At 33.7% G+C, this 22,615-nt stretch overlaps 1 protein-coding gene across 1 annotated transcript in view; it reads left to right on the plus strand.

Moving 5' to 3' along the window:
- The window catches only part of CNTNAP2 (contactin associated protein 2), a 2,351,919-nt gene that overhangs the window by 1,004,824 nt on the left and 1,324,480 nt on the right, over window positions 1-22,615 (plus strand). The window contains exons 6-8 of the mRNA XM_058297514.2: window positions 1,024-1,208; window positions 5,615-5,758; window positions 8,832-9,096. Coding sequence (XP_058153497.1) covers window positions 1,024-1,208; window positions 5,615-5,758; window positions 8,832-9,096 — 594 coding nt within the window. The remainder of the gene's footprint in view (window positions 1-1,023; window positions 1,209-5,614; window positions 5,759-8,831; window positions 9,097-22,615) is intronic.

The raw sequence follows: 22,615 nt of genomic DNA on the forward strand, positions 1-22,615 counted from the left end.
TTCTAAATATAAAAAAAATAATAATTTAATGGTTCAGTCAATCTGTGGTTCTTATTTCCATTATGCTATTTATTCTTAAAACATATTATATTTTTATAGTGTTTAGATTTTCCTGACCATAAAAATGCAAGAATTGATTAAATAAAATAGAAAATGGTTTTAAAAACTGCAAGCAGCATCCAGAGATTAACTAGGTAAACATTTGAAGTCTAACAACCTTCCACTCTTATTTATAGTTGTGTTGTTATGTTAGATGTCTTTTCAAAACTGGATTGTTGATATATATGTGTGTGTGTGTATGTATATATGTATGTATATATATGAATGCATTTATTTTAATATAAAATATAATTGGAGAAAATTTTCCTTGCCATTAAATATTACATAGTGCTTAAGATCATTGACTTTTGGGGACAGAGAAAACTAGAAATTATCATGCTATTTCCTTGATCAATAGCAATGAGGACAGCGATGATAACAGCAGTAAAAATAATAGATTTTTACAGGTAACATTCAGTAAATGCTCACTCAGTGCCAATGAGTGTACATTCTTTGCATGTCCAACCTCATTTAATCTTCCTAGGAACCTTGTAAAGCAGGTATTATTATTTTCCCAATTTTCATGAGGAAATAGAGGCCCAGAGAAATCACCAACCTGCCAGGATCATACAATAAAACTAATAGTGGAGACAGCATCAGAACCCAAGTAGCTGGCTCCAGAGCTCACATGACACTGAATTATAATGAGCTCACCAAATTTAGCAGAATTCATGGCACAGCGAAAGAAGTATTTTTTTTTCTTTTGAACAGAGCAGACTTTTTTCCATCCTTTATAACCTTTCTATAATTTTAACATAAAACTGGTTTAAATATAGTGACATACTATTTTTTGCATGTTGACTTCAATAGGATTAACTTTGAGGGTACATCCTCCTCTAGGCATTGTAAATGATAAGAGGTCTACTGCTCTCCAGAGTCTGCTAGGTAGCCATTGCCTTGTTTCTTTTCATTCCCTTGGCTCAGGAAGCAACCAGCTTGGCCCCATATATGGCCACACGTCCATCACGACAGGAAGCTTGCTGGATGATCATCACTGGCACTCCGTAATCATTGAGCGCCAGGGACGGAGTATTAACCTCACCCTGGACAGGAGTATGCAGCATTTTCGCACCAATGGAGAGTTCGATTACCTGGACTTGGACTATGAGGTAAACATGATGATGTACGATGGCCATAAATGCTAAGCGGCTGCCTCAATTACCTATTATGTTACAGTATTTTCTTTTAAAGATTTATTTATTTATTTATTTCTCTTCCCCTCCCCACCCACTCCGAATTGTCTGCTCTCTGTGTCCTTTTGCTGTGTATTCTTCTGTGGGAATCTGTGTCTCTTTTTGTTGCATTGTCTTGCTGCGTCAGCTCTCCGTGTATGCAGTGCCATTCCTGGGCAGGCTGTACTTTTCTCATATGGGCGGCTCTCCTTAGGGGCGCACTCCTTGCGCATGGGACTCCCCTACACAGGGGACACCCTTGTGTGGCACGACACTCCTTGCGTGCATCAGCACTGTATTTGGGCCAGCTCATCACACACGTCAGTAGGCCCTGGGTTTGAACCGTGGACCTCCCATGTAATAAGTAGGCAGATGCCCTATCTGTTGGGCCAAATCCACTTCCCTATATTACAGTATTTTAAAAATCATACACCTATCCATGCCATTTTTGTTTTGTTCTCCAAAGAAAAATAAACTTCAACTTTAAAATATAGCTTAATAATATATCTATTTGTAAGCTTTTAATGAGCATTTGAAATATGTTTAAATCTTGTTATCAAAGATTGGAGAGACCATTTATCATGATCAGCCATTTATTAAGTTCAGAATGAATTTAAGTTGTAATCGTTTCCACTGGAATTCAGTTATGTTTCCCATTCCTCTTGAATATGCTATGTAGCCTATATACAAGATGCACACACAGGGTTGTCTAATATTATAAAATATTGAATAAGAAATCCTGCATACTGGTTTATATTGTCATTTATAAATTTATGATGACACATTGTGATTCCTTGGCAAGTGTTATTTTTCTTATATTTAATTGTCATATAGGAAATAAAGTAAAATATAGAGTATCTTAAAAAAATTGCTCATAAAAAAAAGGGGATATTTTACCTTCCAAATGATCAAACATTAAAAAGTAATGATCACATTGGCGCCATAAAAAATTTTTTCTCATAGCGTACTATATATATTTCAAGTAGTTTTTAATCATTTAGGTTAAATTCAGCTTAAAATATCCATCAAAACCATTAATCATGCATGGGGATAAGAGTTCTGAAAGATGTTCATCACAGTATAGCATAAAATAGGAGAAATGGGAGAGTACTAACTGTACAAAAACAGCATTACAGTAAAATAGATAGGTCAAAAAATATTGTTGAGCCAGAGATTTTCTGACTTTCTCAGTTCATGTAGTTTTTAGTGTCTCAGTAATTTTTTCATAGCAGCCCTAATTTTTAAATATTAGGTTAGGTCCAAACAACTTAACAAACATTCACAACTTCACAAACATTCACAACTTCACAAACATGTGACATCATCCAAAGAATGAAGCATGGTCTAATGTTGTAACCATGAATGACCTTAAGCTAATATTTCACATAGTGTCCAAAAAATGTCAATTATTTCTGTGTTTATTTTAAAATTTAAAATATACTATAGTACCCCATGAGTTCTGTGAAGACCCACAGTATGCCTAGATACCCAGGTTAAAAATTGCGGATATATACATATATGTGTATTATTTCTAAGTGTAAATTTTTAAGAATGTGAGGTATATTCAGCATATATGCTGTGTGTTCTTATATATATGTATAGTTTCCAAATAGTTTATAATATGAATATATTACATTCATTCCTAAATAGGAACTTAAGATAAAGTGTTCTATGTAATTCCTGATGGAGACTTCATTAACATTAAAGCAATTTAAGGTTATTAGGAAATAATTTTCCAGTCCCTGCCCCACCTCAAATATCTCTTTAAAACAAAGTGTTTGCTCCAAGAGAAAGAAGGGGAAAATCTCAGAAATGTCTATCTTCTCTAAATTGTTTCTTGATTCATGTGATTTATCTCCCACTTTACAAGAAAAACTTCAAGATGAATTATTTGTCATCTTAAACTTTGAAGTAAAATAGAAGAGGTGAGAAATCCTGGAACATTAGCAATGGGCAAATGTCATTCCAATGTTTAAAAAACTGAACTAAAATTTTAGGGTAATAGAACCTATTGAGTTTGTGATGAAATCTATTTTTGTACACACATTTTTCAAACAGCATCAGCAGATTCATAGACCCTTAGAAGCCCATCCATATATAATACCATGTTTGGGACCTTGGCTGTAAACTAAAATGCTTGGGGTATATTTATTAGAAACTAGGAAGAAATTTGAATTTATGTAAGAAAGTCAAGATGGACTCAACTTATTTCTCTTTGTAGGATTATTGCCTGAATATTCTCCTCTTTGAGACTGTAAATATGGGCATGAGTCACACTAAAGGTGGTTGGGCCCACCTTCATAGCTCTACGCTTTTTTTAAAATTCAGAGACTCTGTTTATATATTTGTTTAGGAGAAGAAATATGTTTCTCACTGTTTTTCCACATATCTCCTTGACTCAAAAGTAATTTCAATACATATATAAAGTTCATATTGAAGTGTAAAAGTCTTTGGCCTAAGGGATCAGAAACCCAGTATTTTCTTCACAAAATCTGAAGATGCTGTCTCCTGCTTCCCTAAAAATGTACAGCTTCTGTTCATCCAGAAAGGTCTCTGGCCAAGGACGTCAAGGCTGAAGGGTAAATGCTTAGCAACCCGTTCCCTCAGGGGAGGAAGGGGAGGATGCCCTGATTGGTAACATCTGTAGGTTTCTGTGGTATAAATTCCTCACCAGGGCTGATTTCACACCGCCAACATAATAGTACTGAGCAAGGAATTGGGAATAGATGCTCACTAGCACACCACTGTACAGGAGTTAAATTATATAGATGCAATAAATATAAATAGCTTCAAGAGCACACTAACAGTAAAATGTAGTAAAATGATTGAGATAAGATGTGAGTATTTTTAATGTAATTTGTTTAATTAAAAGGGGAAATGTTAGATTGTATATATGGTAACAACAAATTAAAAAAAAATAGCTTAAGTAATTTAGATTTTAATAATGGCTCTGTTTAATCATCAGTTTTCATGAGCCAGTACAAGTGGGACACCACTGCGAGGGGTAAATGAAAGAACACCTAGTGCCATCCCAGGAGATGAGCATTGTGAAGGAATCATTAGAATACAAAGGTACTCTGTGAAGTGTCTCAATGTGGGCACTTTTTTGTGCGACATGGCTAAAGAGTTCATTTTATGTCCCTCCTCCCTTTTACACCACACAGTGGAGCGATATCCATTTGAAATTTAGCTGTTAGCTACACGGTGTCTTGAGAAGGGTGCAGTGGTATGCAGATACACATTATTTTTCCTCCTCTCAGCCAATGGAACCAAAGAGGACAGCAGACTGGTGCTTGGCCTGACTTCTCTCTGTTCTTCAGCTAAACTTCAAGATGCCCTTACTTGGAATTCTGTGCCATTGTCTTTTACAGTACAGCTCTGCTTCAGAAGCTGAGGAATAACTCCTCCTCACCCATTGTAGAACAAAAAACTGGCTAGGATTTTAGAGCAAATCAATTATGCAGGCATACACAGGAGCAGGAGTCCTGGTTGAAATCCTTTCTGTCTCATACAGGCTATGTAACAGTGGATAAATCATATCCCTCTTCTATAAAATGAAAATAATAGTACCTTTCTCATAGGGTCATGAGGAGGCAGGAAGTAGCAAGTGGAATTTTCTTATATGTCATTTAAGATTAATTTGGCTGCATGTGCAAAACAAAAATGACACTGGCTTTATAAGATGCGTGTTTATTCTCTTTCATATAAAAGGAATTCCATGTAACTCTAGACTCAAATGGCAGGTACATGGTCATTAAAACCCACCATGTTGCTCCTTTTGTCCTGCTGTTACTCCATCTAATGAAACTTTTGACTCTAATGGTTATTAGACTAAAATAATTCTATTGTTATCTCCAATATCCCTTGCTTTTAGCTCCCATAATCTCAACTTATTATATTAGTGCTTGTTATTGCATCATTCATGGAAAACATTTATTGATAGTTATGTCTTTGAAAGATAAAATGAAAATATACTTTTGTTGTTACTTAATAAAAGAAGTTTGCTTGATAAAATCTTTCCAAATATTTTTAGGAAAATTTTATTAAATGCCTTTTTAGGTCACAAAAGTATAAGAGATCATTGCTAAATTCTTGTTCAATTTACAGTCTAGTTACCAGAATTAATGATCCCATTATGTACTTCAATAATGACATAGATTAATGTGCAACAGATTTTGAGTGTAGAATATTAGAATATGTATATTTTGATTAAGGTAAAGATACTTGGCCTTAGCTATATTCACAATTTTGTCTAGTTTATTAGATAAGCCGGCCTTATGTAACTTTTGTTATTTCCTAAAAATCAATTAAATGTAAATGCTTGCTTCTTTATTTTTTCAAAGATAACTTTTGGAGGAATACCTTTCTCTGGCAAACCAAGTTCCAGCAGTAGAAAGAATTTCAAAGGCTGTATGGAAAGCATTAACTACAATGGCATCAATATTACTGATCTTGCCAGAAGGAGGAAATTAGAGCCCTCAAATGTGGTAAGAATTTTCACCCCCAAAATATTGGGTCATAACAAATTAAATAACTTTTTGTTTTTTATGGAAATTGAACAAAAGCAAATTAAAGCCTTTTTCAACTTGTTTCTGTTGGGCTCAACAGTGTAAAACAAACTCTAAGGTTATCAAAAAACATATAGAAACTTGATATGCTATAGGACTAGATAATGCTAGTGAGTTAAATTAGCCTGAAATAAATGGTAGGTTTTTTTTCAGAATGATAGCCTTGGTGTTTCTGGATTCCCAATGGCAGGAGAGACTAGGCATATTTCATCACATACTTCATTCCCTCCTTTCAGCAACCTTTAAACTAGCAGTATCATGCTTTCAAATATCTCTACATTTATTTAAGTTTTAATTTAACATTTAAGAGCTTTTAAGGAAGAAACTTTACTATATTCATTTTCATGTTTCCAAAAATAATTTGTTCAAATATACAAATATTTTGCCAAGTCTCTACAAGCCGAATACCATGCAATTTTTAAAAGTTGATTACTATTGGATAGTGAAAGCTGTGAAACAGACTCATAGTGGTTTTCTTCTGGCTCTTTGAGATTGTTTCTAGGTTCCACTACATTTCAGATAGCAGAAAAAAAATTCGAAGAGCATCTTAGTATGCCTGCCTTCCCATGGCATTGCTTAGAACTCTCAAATATACTAATTTACTATTTCAGTATGGGTGTGTCTTATAGTTTCTTAACATCAGAAGCCACTGCAACCCAGAAATGTTGTTTGGTGAGCCTGAGATTCCAGAGAACCATACATTTGAGGGTCACTGGTATTGGATAGTTGAACTATGTTTTAAAGGAACTCTGATGGTCCCATTGCCCCAAATTTGAGACTAGGGTTTCCTCAAAAATGATTGGATGAATGAAAATCCTTTAATAAATGGACATAACTCAGGTTGGATATCAGAAAATATGTGGCACAATAATTTAATGCAAAATTATTTTTAACAAATAATGCTTATCCTTTAAAAATTAATATATGTTAATAATTAAAAAAGAACTTTTGGTATTTTCTCATAAAATATATATAATATAGAGAAAATAGTACTAACTAACATTTATAGACAGCCAGCACTGTGCTAACTATGTTACAAACATTTGTGATAATGCTTAGATGAAAGGTATTAGCATAAACTTTTTGTGGATGAGAAATCTGTGATTCAATCAAGAAAAATAACTTATACTCAAGAAAAATACCTTGTGCCACGTGGCCAGTTACGAGAGGCAAACATGGATTGTGGCTTCACAGTATATAACTCCCAAGGTCATGGTCTTCTTCCATATTATAGTGTTTCTTATCTAGGTCAATGTTAATGTATATGCTATTTCAAGCTTTGGATAAACTGGTAACAGGGTCCTTTGTCTTCTCCGTAATTATAGTTTAAGAAAGAAAGGTACAATCTAAATAATCAGAATAAGGTTTCCATTAATTGCACCTGTAAGAGCTAAAATGTTATTTCTTCCCAAACCTCCCAGTTGATCCTGAGATGTTACCAATTAGGTAACCAGTCTACAGAAAATTGCACTAAGGAGACTCATACCAAAATCAACTTTAAATGCAAATTGAGTTGTGTATTTGCTAAAGCATACATTTTCTATAATTATTTTCCATTTTAACAGATAATTGCACAGGCACAAAGATTACACTTTTGAGTCAAAATATAAATACACACTGAAATTTTTAGACAGAATAGAGACAGGTTAGGACATTTTGCAGGGGTCCGTGAACAGGTGGCTATTTATATAAGAAATTTGCTTTCAAGGATGTCAGGTGCTGACATTTCAGTGAAATTGACTAACACATTCTGCAGCCCTCCCCCACTCCACCCCACCACACACACAAATCCTATTTCCTCATTATACATTGACTTCAGAGTCTAGTTGGGTCATCACTCAGAAAGGATCTTTAATTTAGCCAAGGAGACAATCTTTGCAGCACAGGTATGTGGTCAGTTATAACATCTCTGTTATTATCTATAAGCAGTTCTTTTCAGGAGTAAAAGCACATATTTAAAAATAATTGCCTGTGAAGGTACAGAGCAGATTTAATTTAAATATGAATTCAGAAGGACAACCTGCCTTAATTGTAATGGTTAACACACTGAAATGAAATGGAAGAACCCTGCATCTGGGAATATATGAAAGGGCTATAAAAATACTGAAGGACCAGATGAAAATGTTATCAAATTATATTCCTGAAAATATAATGTAGGATCGAAGAGGATAGAAGCAAATGAAGATCTTCAGATCTTTAAAAGGAAATACTTAAGTATAAATTTCTGAATATCTGAATGGTAAATCAAATTTCCTTCTTTATGCCAAAAGAGAGGAAGTGTAGGAAGAAGGGGAGGCTTTAATTTGATGGCAAAGTTTGTTTTCATTTTGAATATTCATTCTACTAGTTCCACAAACATTAGTGCTTTGTTATGTAAGCTCATTTCACGGGCACTTAAATGAAATGTTGAGCTGGATAAAAAATTCATCTGAAATAATCACAGTTATGTTGATGCTAAATAGCATGTGAATTCATTTCTATTAGGTATGGGGATAAAACCCAGGACCATTTGCCCCAAAATATCAGCTTCATAAATAGCAAGGTAAATAACCACAATTCCCACTGAGACAAAAGTAATACATTAATAAACACTCGACATTGACCATCCGAAAGAGAGCTATGACATTTCTTTTCCTGTCCAGTTGTCTGCCTGGATCATCACTCATGGAGAGGAGGGCAGTGGTCCATATTCAAGCCCACAGCACATATACATACCATATCGTATGGTCAGACCATCACATCATGCTGTTTATTCTGTTAATTCCGTGTGAATAGTGCTTGTTACACCCCTCAGTTTGATGATGGTATGAGGTGGTATTACACTCAAAGTAGATTCATGCTGATGTATCCAGTCACCAAATCCTTGCCACACTTTTGGCATAAGGCTTAGGCTCTGCTTTGAACTTTGTAGAACTGCACATTTGTCTACTGATTTAGGTGTATGCTTACTTTGTTCTGTTTTCGCCTCAAAGCATGTCCTTCTGTTTTCTAGGGAAATTTGAGTTTCTCTTGTGTGGAGCCATACACAGTGCCTGTCTTTTTCAATGCTACAAGTTACCTGGAAGTGCCCGGCCGGCTTAATCAGGACCTGTTTTCAGTCAGGTTCCAGTTCAGAACTTGGAACCCCAATGGTCTCCTGCTTTTCAGTCACTTTGCAGATAATTTAGGCAACGTTGAGATTGACCTCACTGAAAGCAAAGTTGGTGTTCATATCAACATCACACAGACCAAGATGAGCCAAATAGATATTTCCTCAGGTCAGTGAAATCTATTTGATATTTGATCCTGAGACTGTGATTGTGACTTCCATATTTGACATTTGATCCTGAAACTGCAATTGTGATCTCCAAAGATACAGTTCAGTTTTGTTATGTGTTGTTTTGTTTGGAGTTACATGCTCATGATTAGGTATTAATCAGACTTTAAAAATACTTGCTTTGCTGCCCTGTGTGCTGATTGAATGAGGGAAATCTGCAAAATTGCTGAGACAGTGAAGAGTTGGTCAAGAGGAAAGTTGGTTAAGATTCTCTTGGGTCACCCAAATTTTCTATTCTTTATGAAAACTAGTTCTTGTTTAATAGAGAAATTGCTATTTCAGAGTATTTTAAATTTAGAAGCAAAGAATATTCATTTTAATTGTGTAATAGTCTCTGTATCTAGTGACTCCACGGACATTGTAATACTTTTTACTATTAGCAACAAAACCACATTAATTTAATTATGATCTGAAAAGCATACTCAACTACCTGGATCAAAACTTTAAAATAATATTATTAAAATTATACAGATTGTCAGAAAAAAATAGAATATAAAATGGAGAGATAGATGATTTATCAACCCAGAGAAGACTAGTTTAGCTAAGTAGGGTAATTTTTAAACTTGCCATCACATGGTAGGATAAGCCTACATTTATCCTAGGCTTATTATTGTTATTATTTGAACAGGCTTGGCAATCTTGGAATGTTCTTTGATTAATATGATACAAAGAAATTTGATATTGCAAAGTGGAGCGTTAAAACAAAGAGAAAAATCATAGACACAATATGGGATTGATAAACACTAAAGTGTGTCAGAAAATTTCTCTAGATGTTCCTTGCCATAGTCATTTTTATTTAGTGGAAGAACAGTGTAGAAATAAGAGGCTGTGAGAAAATGAGCACTGACTGTGTAACTAGTAGGCAGGTACCAAATGCTGAGTGAGAAAGTTGATGACAGAGAGCTCAACTTCATGAATTCTGGCTAGTATTTCTAACTTTTCCTGTGTTCACTATGAGGCAGTATGCCTCTGTCTACTACAGTTTCTAATGCCTTATATTATTTCTATCCATCTCATTTCTCCTCTAGGCTGTAAACTCCTTGAAGTCAGGAATGCTGCCTTATTCTACTTTTATGTTTCTCACATAGAACAGTAACTAGAACGTAAGAGGCACTCTAGAAGTTTTGTTAACCTCGACATTGTGGCCCTTTGAAATAGTGCCCATGAAAGGAATATCTTCAGATAAAGGATATATCTTTTTTTTCATATAATAGGCCTTGTGTGTCTGTGTGACCTGACTGCATGGACTGCTACTGATAAGGATTCATGGAAGGTATAGGAAATATTATGTCAGGGTTGTATTTGAATCATTAAAATCAAAAGGTATTTTGATGCACTTAGAAATATACTTTTTCTGTTTTTGCTTTGTTAGCTTTACTTCTTCCCTGAATGTTCACAGTCAAAATGATTGATCAACCATATTTTATCACTGTTCCCTAATGTGAGTTCACATAGGAAGACTTAGAACAAGTTGAACATATCTTGAGAGACCAGAATAACAGATAAAACATACTGTATACAAATACAAAAACTACAGTTGAAAACCTCTCTACCAGCTTCTGTTATGATTAATGATTCTTTCTTTTTGACTAGCCACATAGAAATATAAGTATGAAGCCCTCCCTGCTGACATTCTCTAAGAAAATCCAACTCACTGGTGGTTTTCCATGTGCCAGGAACAATTATATTCGAAAGGACAGGATCCTAAACACCGTGACCAATAGACATGTATTAATTTGATTTGATCTAATTTAGAGCTCCAAATTAAGCTCCTCTCATTTGAACTGTGATTATTGAAAAATGGAAGAAAGGAAGGAAGAATGAATGAAAGGAAGAAAAGAGATAGGAAGGAAGGGAAGAATCTAATATGTGGCAATTAACATAATAGATTTGTTTAAAGGTGATAACAGAAGAATTGAGAAATTTTTTGCCATTTCAGCCAAGAATCTGTGCAAATTAAGGGAAACTGTTATGAAATATGCACGCTTCTATAGACTCACTGTTATATATTACAGTTAAAATACCTTTGTGGTTCAAAAATATATTTTCCCTTTATACACATAGCAGAAACTGATCACTGTTCATGTTTGAGAAAGATTAGTAAGTAAATAGATACACATTCATAAAAAATGTGTATTTTGTACTCATTCATTCACCCTATAAATGCATATTGAGTCTATAGAAGACAGTTTAATCTATATTTTAACATGGTTTACCAAATTAAATTCAATGTATTAATGATTTAGTGTAAGCAACACTGAGGAAATAGCTGATTTAGAGAAACTGTTAAGCTAACTAAGTCACTAATGTTCTCCTTAGCAAAGGGATTTCCTTAGACTGTCTATTCTTATTAACAGAATAGGCATTCAAGAATGTAATCCTTTTTTCTTCTTTTATTAAATATCTTTTTTGCAAGCATTTAGAAAATGTAGAAAATTAAAAAGATAATACTTCTAAAGCAGTGTGCATTAAAAGGTCAATATGACTCTCAGATACTATCTGTTAGTATATACTTGTAACTAGGTTTTATTTTTAGTTAATAAGTCTGTGGTTTAGGGTGAAGATAACTAGATGACTAAAAAGCATTTTTGTTTCATCTTAGACTCAACATAAATCTTATAAATAAAATGATACACAGTATATTGTTCATCTTATTTTTGTATCTTTCTCTGAGTTGTGCGTAATTATTGAGTCTCAATATTCATTAAGAGTGAACTTATAAATTTTAAAATGAGTAAACTTGAATTTACAGAGTGTTCTATCTTTCTATGAAAATATTTTCTAAGTTGCAACATAAACTTTTATAATGCAGTCCACGAAATTCCTTTCATTAGAACAAGTAGTCACTGACCTATGAATATGTATTTTCTAGAAATAAGTGGTAAGGGGGAAAAGGATAGCATAGAAAACATCTCTTTACTGTGGGGGTAATTTTTCTTTTACCTTCAAATTGAGAACCCTGAGGAAGAGCTGACCCAGAATTATGCCTTTCAAATGATTTTGCTCAAAGCACAGTAAGAAAACATTTTATATCACAACCAATAACTCCTGAAACAAAGTTTTATAGAATGAAATTTACTTTATAGTTTACACTTTTTCCCTCCCAATTTTATAGGTTTTGACAAAATGTATAAAGGCCTGTATCGGTTATTGCAGTGTCATACAGTACAGTTCCAATGTCCCAAAAAAGCTCCCATATTGCACGTATTCTTCCCTCTCCCTTCCCTCAGAACCTCTGGTGACCACTGCCTTTATATCAATGTTACAAGTTCTTCCATTGCTGGAATAATAAGTCTGCTTTAGTCCATAGTTGCATTTCTCTCTTATGTTTTTTTCATTCCTCCATTTTTTGAGGATTTTGGGATGGTGATGCCCACTCTGTTTCTGATTGAGAGGGGGCATAGATCCCACGGGGCAGATGGATGAAACTGTCTTGTTAGATACTCTCTGTTTTTTTGGGATGGGCAATTATTCATCATCATCCTTTGGTTAGTTGTCCTGGGCAAGTCCAGTTAGTAGCACTGCTTCAGTTGTTCATCAATTGTAACAAATGTACCACACTAATGAAAGATGTTGTTAATGTGGGAGAGTGTGGGAGGGGGAGTGAGTGGGACAAATGAGAATCTCCTATCTTTTTAATGTAATCTATAGCTTCTTTAAAAATTAAAAATATACATTAAAAAAGGAAGCCAAAATTTTTTAAAAGACTTAAATATGAAGCATAAGGCAGATTATTAGTCTGATAGATGAATATATATTAGTGTATATATTAGTGTATGGTTTTATTGGATCAAAGCATAAATTCTAGGTCCTTTTTGAGTCAAAAATGATCATTGTATTCAATCATATTTTGCATGGAGATAGCTAAATGTATTTGCACTTAGATCTATAAATATGAAAGATTTGCTCAGTAGATTCCCTAGTATTGAACCATTCTTGCATTCATAAAATAAACCCTACTGGCCATAATGGATTAGGCCTTTTAAAAACAGCCATATATCATTTACTGGCAATATACTTACTATTTTTGCATTTAAAATCATAACTGAGATTGATATTTTCTTTCCACTCAAATCTTTGTCAGGTTTTGTTATAAGCATTATGGGGTAGCTTTTATTCTTTTTATCTAGAAATATTTATAAAGGTTAAAAAGTATCTGTTCTATGAATATTTGAAAAATAAATTTATAAAGTAAAAATAAAACTTACTTTAGATACACTCTAATTGTGATCTTTTCTTTTCTTTTCTTTTCTTTTTAAATTGCCATGACACACTAAAATGATTTCATGACCCAAAAAGAATTTGTGACACACCGTTGGAAAACACTGACCTAGAGATACATCTTCTCTTTGAAGAGTTGCAAATGTAAAAGTTCTGGTTGCCTTGAGGCATTTATCCTCAATATTTTACAAGAACGATATTATAATATTAAATTGCAGTAAGAAAGTGTTCATTTGTATTACTGCCTGATACCTAGCTAAAAACAAATATTTTAAAAAAAAATCTACCTACCATTTGTAATATGGTTTTTATTGCAAATACTTCAATTTTTATACCACTAATTTACAAACAAATGTTTATAACAATACTCAGTTATGGTCTTCCCATATTAAAAACATAAAATGTGTCTCAGCATTTACATAAATAGAAGGAAAGTGATTTCTTTCAATGACCTCTCTCATCTACTGGAAGAAAAGACATCAATTTCCAGTGAAGAGTAAACAAGTCTTTTCAGATAAATTCTTGGAAATGTACCCTACCCCCAAATCAACTATTTGGTTAAGTGTCAGTACTTAAGTTTGTTTTGTGTCCACACTGCTTCAATTTTAGAATGACTTTTTAGCATACACACTGCTTCAGAAACCTGTTCTCAGCAAAGATCATCCTTGTTTGTATTTCTGTCTCCAAAAGACAGTTTTGTAGCTCTGTTTTATTTACCTTTGTTTCTCAGTAAAATTTACTCTGTAAACCTTTGTGTCAGGTTGCACGTGTCAGGGGAAGGAGTAGATGTTTTCTTAACTTACTATGTATTTGGGGAAGAGGCTACAAAATATTGGCAAGTCCCGAGTTCAATCTGAGCAAATGTATTTGCTCGTGACTTCTTTTGTCCTAACATAAGCAATTAAAATATTTTTCTTTGACTTCATGAATACTTAAAGTATAGCCACCCCACTAATATGGCTTTAAAAGAATTGGTTTATACCCATTTCCAAAGTTCAGTGATAACTTGCATTGTAAGGTTTATTTTCCCCACATATTCAAAAAGAGGTCTAGATTATGATTCTATTTTTATGTATTAATTGTTTGTTGGGAAATAACTCAAAATTAGATAATGTTTATCTAGGCATTCTTCAAGTGATTTCTTTTATAATGTTTTATAAGAAAATGATTAGTAAAACATATTTCTTAATTAAAGTTTAAACCACAATCATTAGAAGACTTAAAAATGTTATTCCCTTTGATCCATTAATGTTGAGTTATTCTGATTTTAAGGAAATGAATTACACAGAGATATTCATCATAGTATATGAATAATCATAAGAATAATTTTAAACAAACTCTTTAAAATGGAGGGGTGATTCAAAATATGTATCCCAATGTGGAATACCATTGTCATTAGAATTCATGTTTCTCAACTAAATTTAATACCATTAGAAAACAAAATATAGTAAATCTAGTGTTTATACAAATTTGTATAAAATATGATTCCAATATTATAAATATAAATATATAGATAGCTAGAAAATATGTCAGAAAGAAATACAATATGTAAATACTGGGACGCAGATTTGACTCAATAGATAGAGCATCCACCTACCACATGGGAAGTCCAGGGTTCAAACCCAGGGCCTTCTGACCTGTGTGATGAGCTGGCCCAAACAGTGCTGATGTGTGCAAGGAGTGCTGTGCCACACAGGGATGTCCCCCATGGATGGGAGCCCCATGCACAAGGAGTGCGCCCCATAATGAGAGCTGCCCAGCATGAAAGAAGTGCAGCCTGCCCAGGAGTGGCACCACTCACATGGAGAGCTGACGCAGCAAGATGATACAACAAAAAGAGACACAGATTCCCGGTGCCACTGACAAGAATACAAGCAGACACAGACTTTCTAATGGATAGAAAGCAGACAACTGGGCTGGGGGCGGGAAAGGGAGAAAAATAAATAAAAAATAAATCTTAAAAAAAATCTGTAAATACTAATAGTGATTATCTCACATTGGTGGACTATCAGTTCATTTTATTAACATTTTAATACATTTTTCTAATATCCTAATTTTTTACAATAAACATTGCTATTTAAAAGTGTGGGCTATAAGGTAATCTAGGGTAAAATGATATTATGAGTAGAAATTATATAAAATTTTATATCAATTTAAAATTCTTTTTTCCTATTCAATTGGATACATATACAGTTGATTTAAAAAACGAAAACAAACTTGTCCTTAACTAATAAGCCCCAACTTAATTTCCTTAATGGTATTTATGTAACAACTGGAACATTTTATACTCAGATGTAGATATTTGGGGTTTGAATCTATGTCCTTTTTATCTGAAAATATACAAAAATAATTCTGAGCAAATACCACAACTATCATGTAATTTTAAAGCCTTTTTTTCCAGCATGTGCCTATGGATAGAGGAATTCATATTTGAAGACATTTTCCCTTAAAAATGTTTCTAGGTATCAGGGCCAGCAGATTTTATTTTCTGTCTTCACGGTCATATAAATATCATTCCCTAGTACTCTGCATGTGTTTTTATTCAATAAATGGTTAATTTTTTAAAAAATTTCCTTATTTTTTTTTGGGCTTAAAGATATCTAAGGAGTTTTTTTAAAAAACTGAGAAATCCATCATTTTAATGCTAAAGTAAAGAATATCACCCAAGATTCTTGGGAGAAGATATTGCCTGATGAAGGTTGATCCATAGAACACTGTGATCATTTTTGTTAGGAGGCTAGATTCATGCTGGGACAACATATATCCCTTTGTTTAGTAAAAACCAGAGAGAGAAAAAGAGAGATCCTCTGAAATATCTACTGTGCAATATGCTGATTTCATTCCCCAAATTCACAACTAGACTTGCTGTGGGAGTCACATTTGAGTAAATGTATAAAACACCTTTGAGTAAATGTGTATCGTTCCTGGGTAGCTTCGCCTATCTGACTTTGTATTATATTTATTGCAATTCCCAAAATGGCTGTACTCTCATCATGCAAGCTGAGGGGATGCTGAGTGCTTTTTTTTTCACATCTATAGAAACATTATATTCTAACATGAAAGAAAAAGAAGCCTGGGGTAGGGAAAATTTTGAGAATATGAGGTATTGACTTACTCTTTAGAAAGCAAAGAGGACATTTTAATTTTTAATCACACTCCAGGGTACCATATCTATACTAGTTTCTACCTTGTCTCTAGGTCTTTTGGGGGGCAACATGAGTGTGTGTGTAATAATTTTTGAAATTCAAAAAAAGTTTAAAAATTTAGGAATCTTTGGTAAATAAAATGGAAGTAAAAACTGCCAATAGGGAACAGATCATGTTTTAGAAATTTAGTTTACTGTACAAATAAATTAATCAAAGAGGAGGGGGAAAATCAGCTATTACTGATATATATATTAACTATGTGAATAAAATGAATTATGAAAAAACAGCAAAAGGTAGAGTTCAATAACACCACATGCAATATATGGAGGTAATTTAAAATGCTTCCAAAACAAGACCAGGGAAGGCACAGGAAAAAGTTAACTTTACTGAAAGGCCCTTCTTTACTGTTGATATAAGGACTGCTTAAACAAACATCTCTACTGAAAAACAAGTACTTATTAAATTTAAGCTATAAATCTATATGAGATATCAAAGTCAACTTTAGATATTTTTACCATTGAATAACTAATTTCTTGAAATAATATAGGAGAACAAACTCTGTTGGCCTGGGACAATCAGAGATTAGTTACCTTGATAATCAGAAAGAGTATTAAACTAGGTCATTGGAATTGACCTACTCCTCATTGACCTCATGACCAGGAATTCAGAGTGAGTGCTACTAGCATTGACTGTCACCTACTTCTATTTTTTTATTTTATTTTCACATTTTTTTTTTCGTGCTTTTTGAGCAATGTGAGCCAATCCATGTATGAAAATGTCAAGTGTTTTGGGTAACTTGTTTTCGGTTATGCTTAGTTATAGATATTAGGTTCCTTGAAGGGGGTTTCTATAGATTCTGATGGAGCTGCTTGGAAAACTCTAAAAGTAAACAGAACAGCCTAGAAAATGGCTCCTCTGTATGTATTTCTGTAGCATTTAGCCTAATGCATTGCTTAATCTCTTTCCTTTACTTGTATTAGGAATGGAAGTTCTTGGCAAGAAAATTTGAGTTGAGCCAAACAGTACTGCTTAAACAGCATTAACTTTTGTTAAACATTGCACCAGAAAGCAATTATGTATATAGTCCAATCTTTACTCATACTCAAACTTATGATTTATTTTACTCCACTACGTAAATTTCTCTTGAGGCTTTCCTGAATGTATCATTTTTGATAACAAAAGTCCTGCCTGTTTCTGAGTCCCCCATCTCCTATCCAACCGTTACATTTTTTTCCTCACTCCCTGTATGATCCAATTTTTACAATTAAAATTCTGCCTAGATCTTTGATGTAGTACTTATTAATATTTAATATCTTCTGAAGGATTCTGATAAGCCTGCATAGTACTGTCTGTCTTTCCTTTAATACTTTGAGGACTTCTGAGATCCTCGTCCAGAGCCTGGGATCCTGCCCCTAGGCACATCACCCTGCTGTCTTCTCTGTCTGGACATTGGAGTACTGCTCACCACTGACTTCCCGCATTCTTCCTCTCCCTTTGTTCCATTTCCCTGCTTTTTTATTTTTAACCCTGACATGGCTGATATTTTAACAATCTCCCAACTTGAATGGCATCTGTTAGTCCCCTGTACAGGTCTATGCCTAATTCTAGCCTCCCTCTGTCTTCTCAGTTATCAAATACCTATTGATTCTTAGCATGTAGCTATAACAAAGTTTATTAAGGTGAAACTATAAGCAGGAAAGAAATAAAGTGCTTCCAAGACCCCAAGTTCTTAGCTTCGATTGGTCGGTTGGCACCACAGCCAACATTCCAGTAGAGAAGGGCCTATGCCCACCTATATATTCGTCTGCAATATTACAGGGATAGGAATCAGAACAGTTGTGTTGTTAGAAACTAGGAGTGTCTGGAGCCCACAGCCTGATATCAGCTTGCTCCTCTGCTATGATAATGCTGTCCTGCTGAGCCAGCTCTCTGCAAAGCTGTAAAAAGGGTGGAGGAAATAAGGCTCCTGGGCCATACAGATTGTCTCTAATCAAATCCTGAGATGCTGGCATTGATTATGATGATTAACCGCTCTCGAATACTGTCACTTACCTACTACTGTGTTATATGCTTTACATTAATTATTTGCTTGAGGCTCCAGTAACCTTGTGAGTTGGATAGTATTGCTGTCTCTACTTGAGAATCTGAGTAAACTGAGGCATTTGGTGAATAACTGAGTTACCCAAGGTCACAAAGCAAAACCATATGAGAAAATAAATGTCAGAGCCATTGCAGTCACTGTAGAGCTTTATACTACATGCTGCATTGCTTTGTTGTATTTGTCATCAGATTATCAGGTCCCTTCATTCTTCTAAACAGGAAAATGTCTACCTAGACTGGACACAATAAAAATCTGATATATCGATTTTTTTTCCTACCAAAAATGATAAAGCTATTAAATTTAAGTCACTAATGAAATACCTAGTAATCAGTCCCCCCGGTCTATTTCATTTTGCCTCTTGGGCACCAGAAAGGTGAATTTTAATAACTCCTTTTGGGGAATGGTCAGGGTGACCTACTTATATTTATTTAAATATTTCTAAAGAAAATGGAGTCTGCAGTTGTATATCATGTGCATAATAAATGCAGATATACAAATTATTTGCAGGACAGATTTCTGTAACAAAAATGATTTACAAAAGGAAATTTGGGGGAAATTTTATTGTTTAATTTAGTCAGTTTTATGGCAAGGTAAAAAGAAGTCCCAGAGAAAATATATATGACAGTTTGAAAGTATTTGAAATCTATTGATTCTCTTTAGTTTCATAAGGTAACCACTGTAGATTTAGAAAGGTATGAAAATAGTTGTTTTTCTTTGGGATCTCTGTGTTTTGGAGGGGCATTTGAAGTGTCCCACCTCAAATGAAACACCAAAATAGTCTAGTCTACCTGAGGAGAATGGACTTAACTTTTCTTTCATAAATGCAACATAATGTCAAATCTAGTTTCCTTTGGCATACTTTCCAGTGACCGTATTTCAACAATGACAGCAAAGAATATATTCTTCAAAATGATCAAGGAATGTCTCTGGCATTTGAAACACCATTTACTGTAAACAGAATGCTGCTTTATCCAAAGTATGTGAGATGCATTTATTTTCATCATATAGAATCAGTCAGAAAACTAACTTTTTGTGCAAAAGCCACCAAGCAGTCTTCTACAGAGCTCTGTTTGTCATGCACAAGGACTGGTAGGATCCTGCTAATTAAACTACTGCCCCACTCCTTACCTCACTAACATGCCAAACTTCTTTACTTTTACCATTTCTTGGTGGCACAATTCTGTTTTCTGGTCTTTCAAAATAAAATTAAATAAATAAATAAATAAATAAATAAATAAATAAATAAATAAATAAATGTTAATTGCATGAGGTAAGCCAAGGTAGAGAGCTTCCAGTAGCTGCTGTTTGCACATAAAAGAAGTGCTGGAAGAAAATAAAGGTTCAAAGTATTGAAGAAAACAGGTTATTTGCATGTGTGAAGTTTAAACTTCAGCAAAGAAGAAAAGCTACTACATATTTGGAAGAATAAATCTTCTTCCCAGTTTAGCTCCTTCAGATGGCTTCAATCTTTCGTTAAGAGAGTAGAAGTCTTTTTTCTAACTGTAAGAAGGCATGTTTGATTTCACCCATTCCTGTCTCACTCTGTAGCTTTTGACTTTAATAAGTATTTGATTTTTTTATAAGCATGTTGATGAGGGGAGCAAGGAATACATAAAAAACTGAGGATTCTCCATTATCTAGAGTATCAATTAAAAAGTTTTATAAAATAAAAAGTTCTATAAAAAAGTCTATAAAGAAAAAAATCACAAAAACTTTCATAATGAATTAACTTTATGAAATTGGTCATATCAATTTCTGGATTCTTCATTGGCTATTTAGTTGTCAAGACACTGAAACATAAGACAACTTGCAATAAATTTCACAGCACCAAAAGATGGCACCGTGAAACTGGAAATATTACAGAAAATGCAAAATGCCAATAGAAAAATAAGCAAATTCATTAACAAAAGAGTCTTTGGCAGAGTTATTAGTCAACATTTGGAGAGAAGAATTATGGCACACAGCCTTTTCAAAAGCAAATGATTTGGAATATTAAGGATAGGTGAAACCTTGGGAAAATAATGCCCTGAAATGTTTTTGCAAAAACAGTATTTTCACTCTGGCTTTAAAGTACACAGCTTGTCCAAAAAATAATAATAATAAGTTCAAAAGAAAACCAATGAATGCAATTTATTTTTGGCCTGAAAAAACAGGGCAAATGTAAATTAATCTTTAAAAATATGTTATAAAATAAACTACTTTCATGATTTCAACTTTTTTTTTTTTCTGGTGGTACCAGGGATTAATCTTGGGACCTCATACATGTAAAGCAGGTGCTCCACCACTGAATTTTACCCTCTCCACTCAGTTCATTTTTCTTTCATTAATACAAAAATATACCAAAAAAGATATTTACTCTAAACTACTAAAATTCAATTTGATCATAATTCCTTGTGAGTGATTTTGTCTCTTGGACCTCTTATAATATAAAATTGGGCATGGTATTATAATGCCCAAAAATCTCTTAAAAAATACATATACTATCTTTAAGCTTCTTGAGAATAAGATTTCAATTTACTTCTTTTATATGCAAAAGTATAATATAATTATTCATGTACAATAAAATTCAGAAAGATTTGGACTGACTTTGAGAAAATCAGTGTCATATTCTAAACTTTTTTGAGGAATGACATGGACAGCCTTGTTCCTCTCACATTCTCACTCCAATCACTTTCTGCCCCACTCTCTGATAACCAGCTTTCTAAAATGCCCTTATTATATGTGTATAATAGACACATAAAGGTGTTAAATAGTAATCTTTATGAGTAAAGCTATCTCCTGCTCTTTGTGACTGGACTCCGTAATAAAGTCATAGCACATAAACCCTTTGTCTCAGGCTCTGTATGTATTTTTTTGGAGACCTCAGGCTAAAACATTTGCCATTGACTCAGTTCTCAACCTCTTCTTCACCTGTCCTTATACTCTCTTTCTTAGAGACCACACACTAATTTCACTTTGAAATTATACTGTTAGGGTGACTCCCACAATATCAGTGCCTCTATTTCTCTCTTAAGGGTCTGTTCTCCAACTGTACTTTTTAAATGTACAACCTAAAGACTCTTCTGTGCCTCAAAGTTAAATCCAAAGTGGTCCAATTCCATCTTCTCTAAGAAACCTCCTTTTTAACTCATATCAATTTAAAAATTATCCGTCTAGGGATCTAAATACAAAACCTAGAGAAATGTCAAATTTTGAGGTCCATCTTCTTTGTCTGGCCCATGATTTAACAGGTACCAACTGTTCTTTTTTTTTTTTTTTTTTTTAATTAGAGGAGCTGTAGATTTACAGAAAAAGCATGCATTTTTAACAAAGTTCCCATATACCATACTATTATTAACTCCTTGCATAGGCATGGAGTATTTATTACAACTGAGGGCAGAACCTTTTTATAATTGTACTATAAACTGTAGTACATGGTTTATATTAGGGTTTATTGTGTTGTACACTCGTTTGTTTAAAAAAATTTTATTCTAGTAACAACATATATTGGTATTGTTTATTTGTAATAAGTCAGGGAACATTCTCATATTTGTACTGTTAAATACAGTCCATAATTCATCATGGGGTTCACTCTGTTATAAAATCTCCTGACTTAGACAATCCATCCAAAATATATATGCAGTGGTTCTGAATTTCATCAAAGTTGTGATGTCATCTCAGTCCATTTTAGAACATTTTCACTACTCCAAAAGGAACAGTCTTCTACCCCCTTATACTGCCCACTGTTGACCTTTAGCACTGATATATTAATAGTAACTTCTTGGCTTTTGCTGCTAAAATATCACAGTATTACTGTTAACTACAGTCTATAAGTTAAAATGGTCAACCTTATTAAGCATTCTACACATATTTGGCATCAGCTTCCCCTGTTCAACCCACATTCTGTCTCCTAGTAACCTACACTCAATCATTAAACTCCATGAGTTTACTCACAGTATATAGTTCATGTTAGTGAGATCATATAATATTTGTCCTTTTGTGTCTGTCTTATT

The sequence above is a fragment of the Dasypus novemcinctus genome, chromosome 5, assembly GCF_030445035.2.
Source record: "Dasypus novemcinctus isolate mDasNov1 chromosome 5, mDasNov1.1.hap2, whole genome shotgun sequence".
In the NCBI taxonomy this organism is placed as follows: domain Eukaryota; kingdom Metazoa; phylum Chordata; class Mammalia; order Cingulata; family Dasypodidae; genus Dasypus; species Dasypus novemcinctus.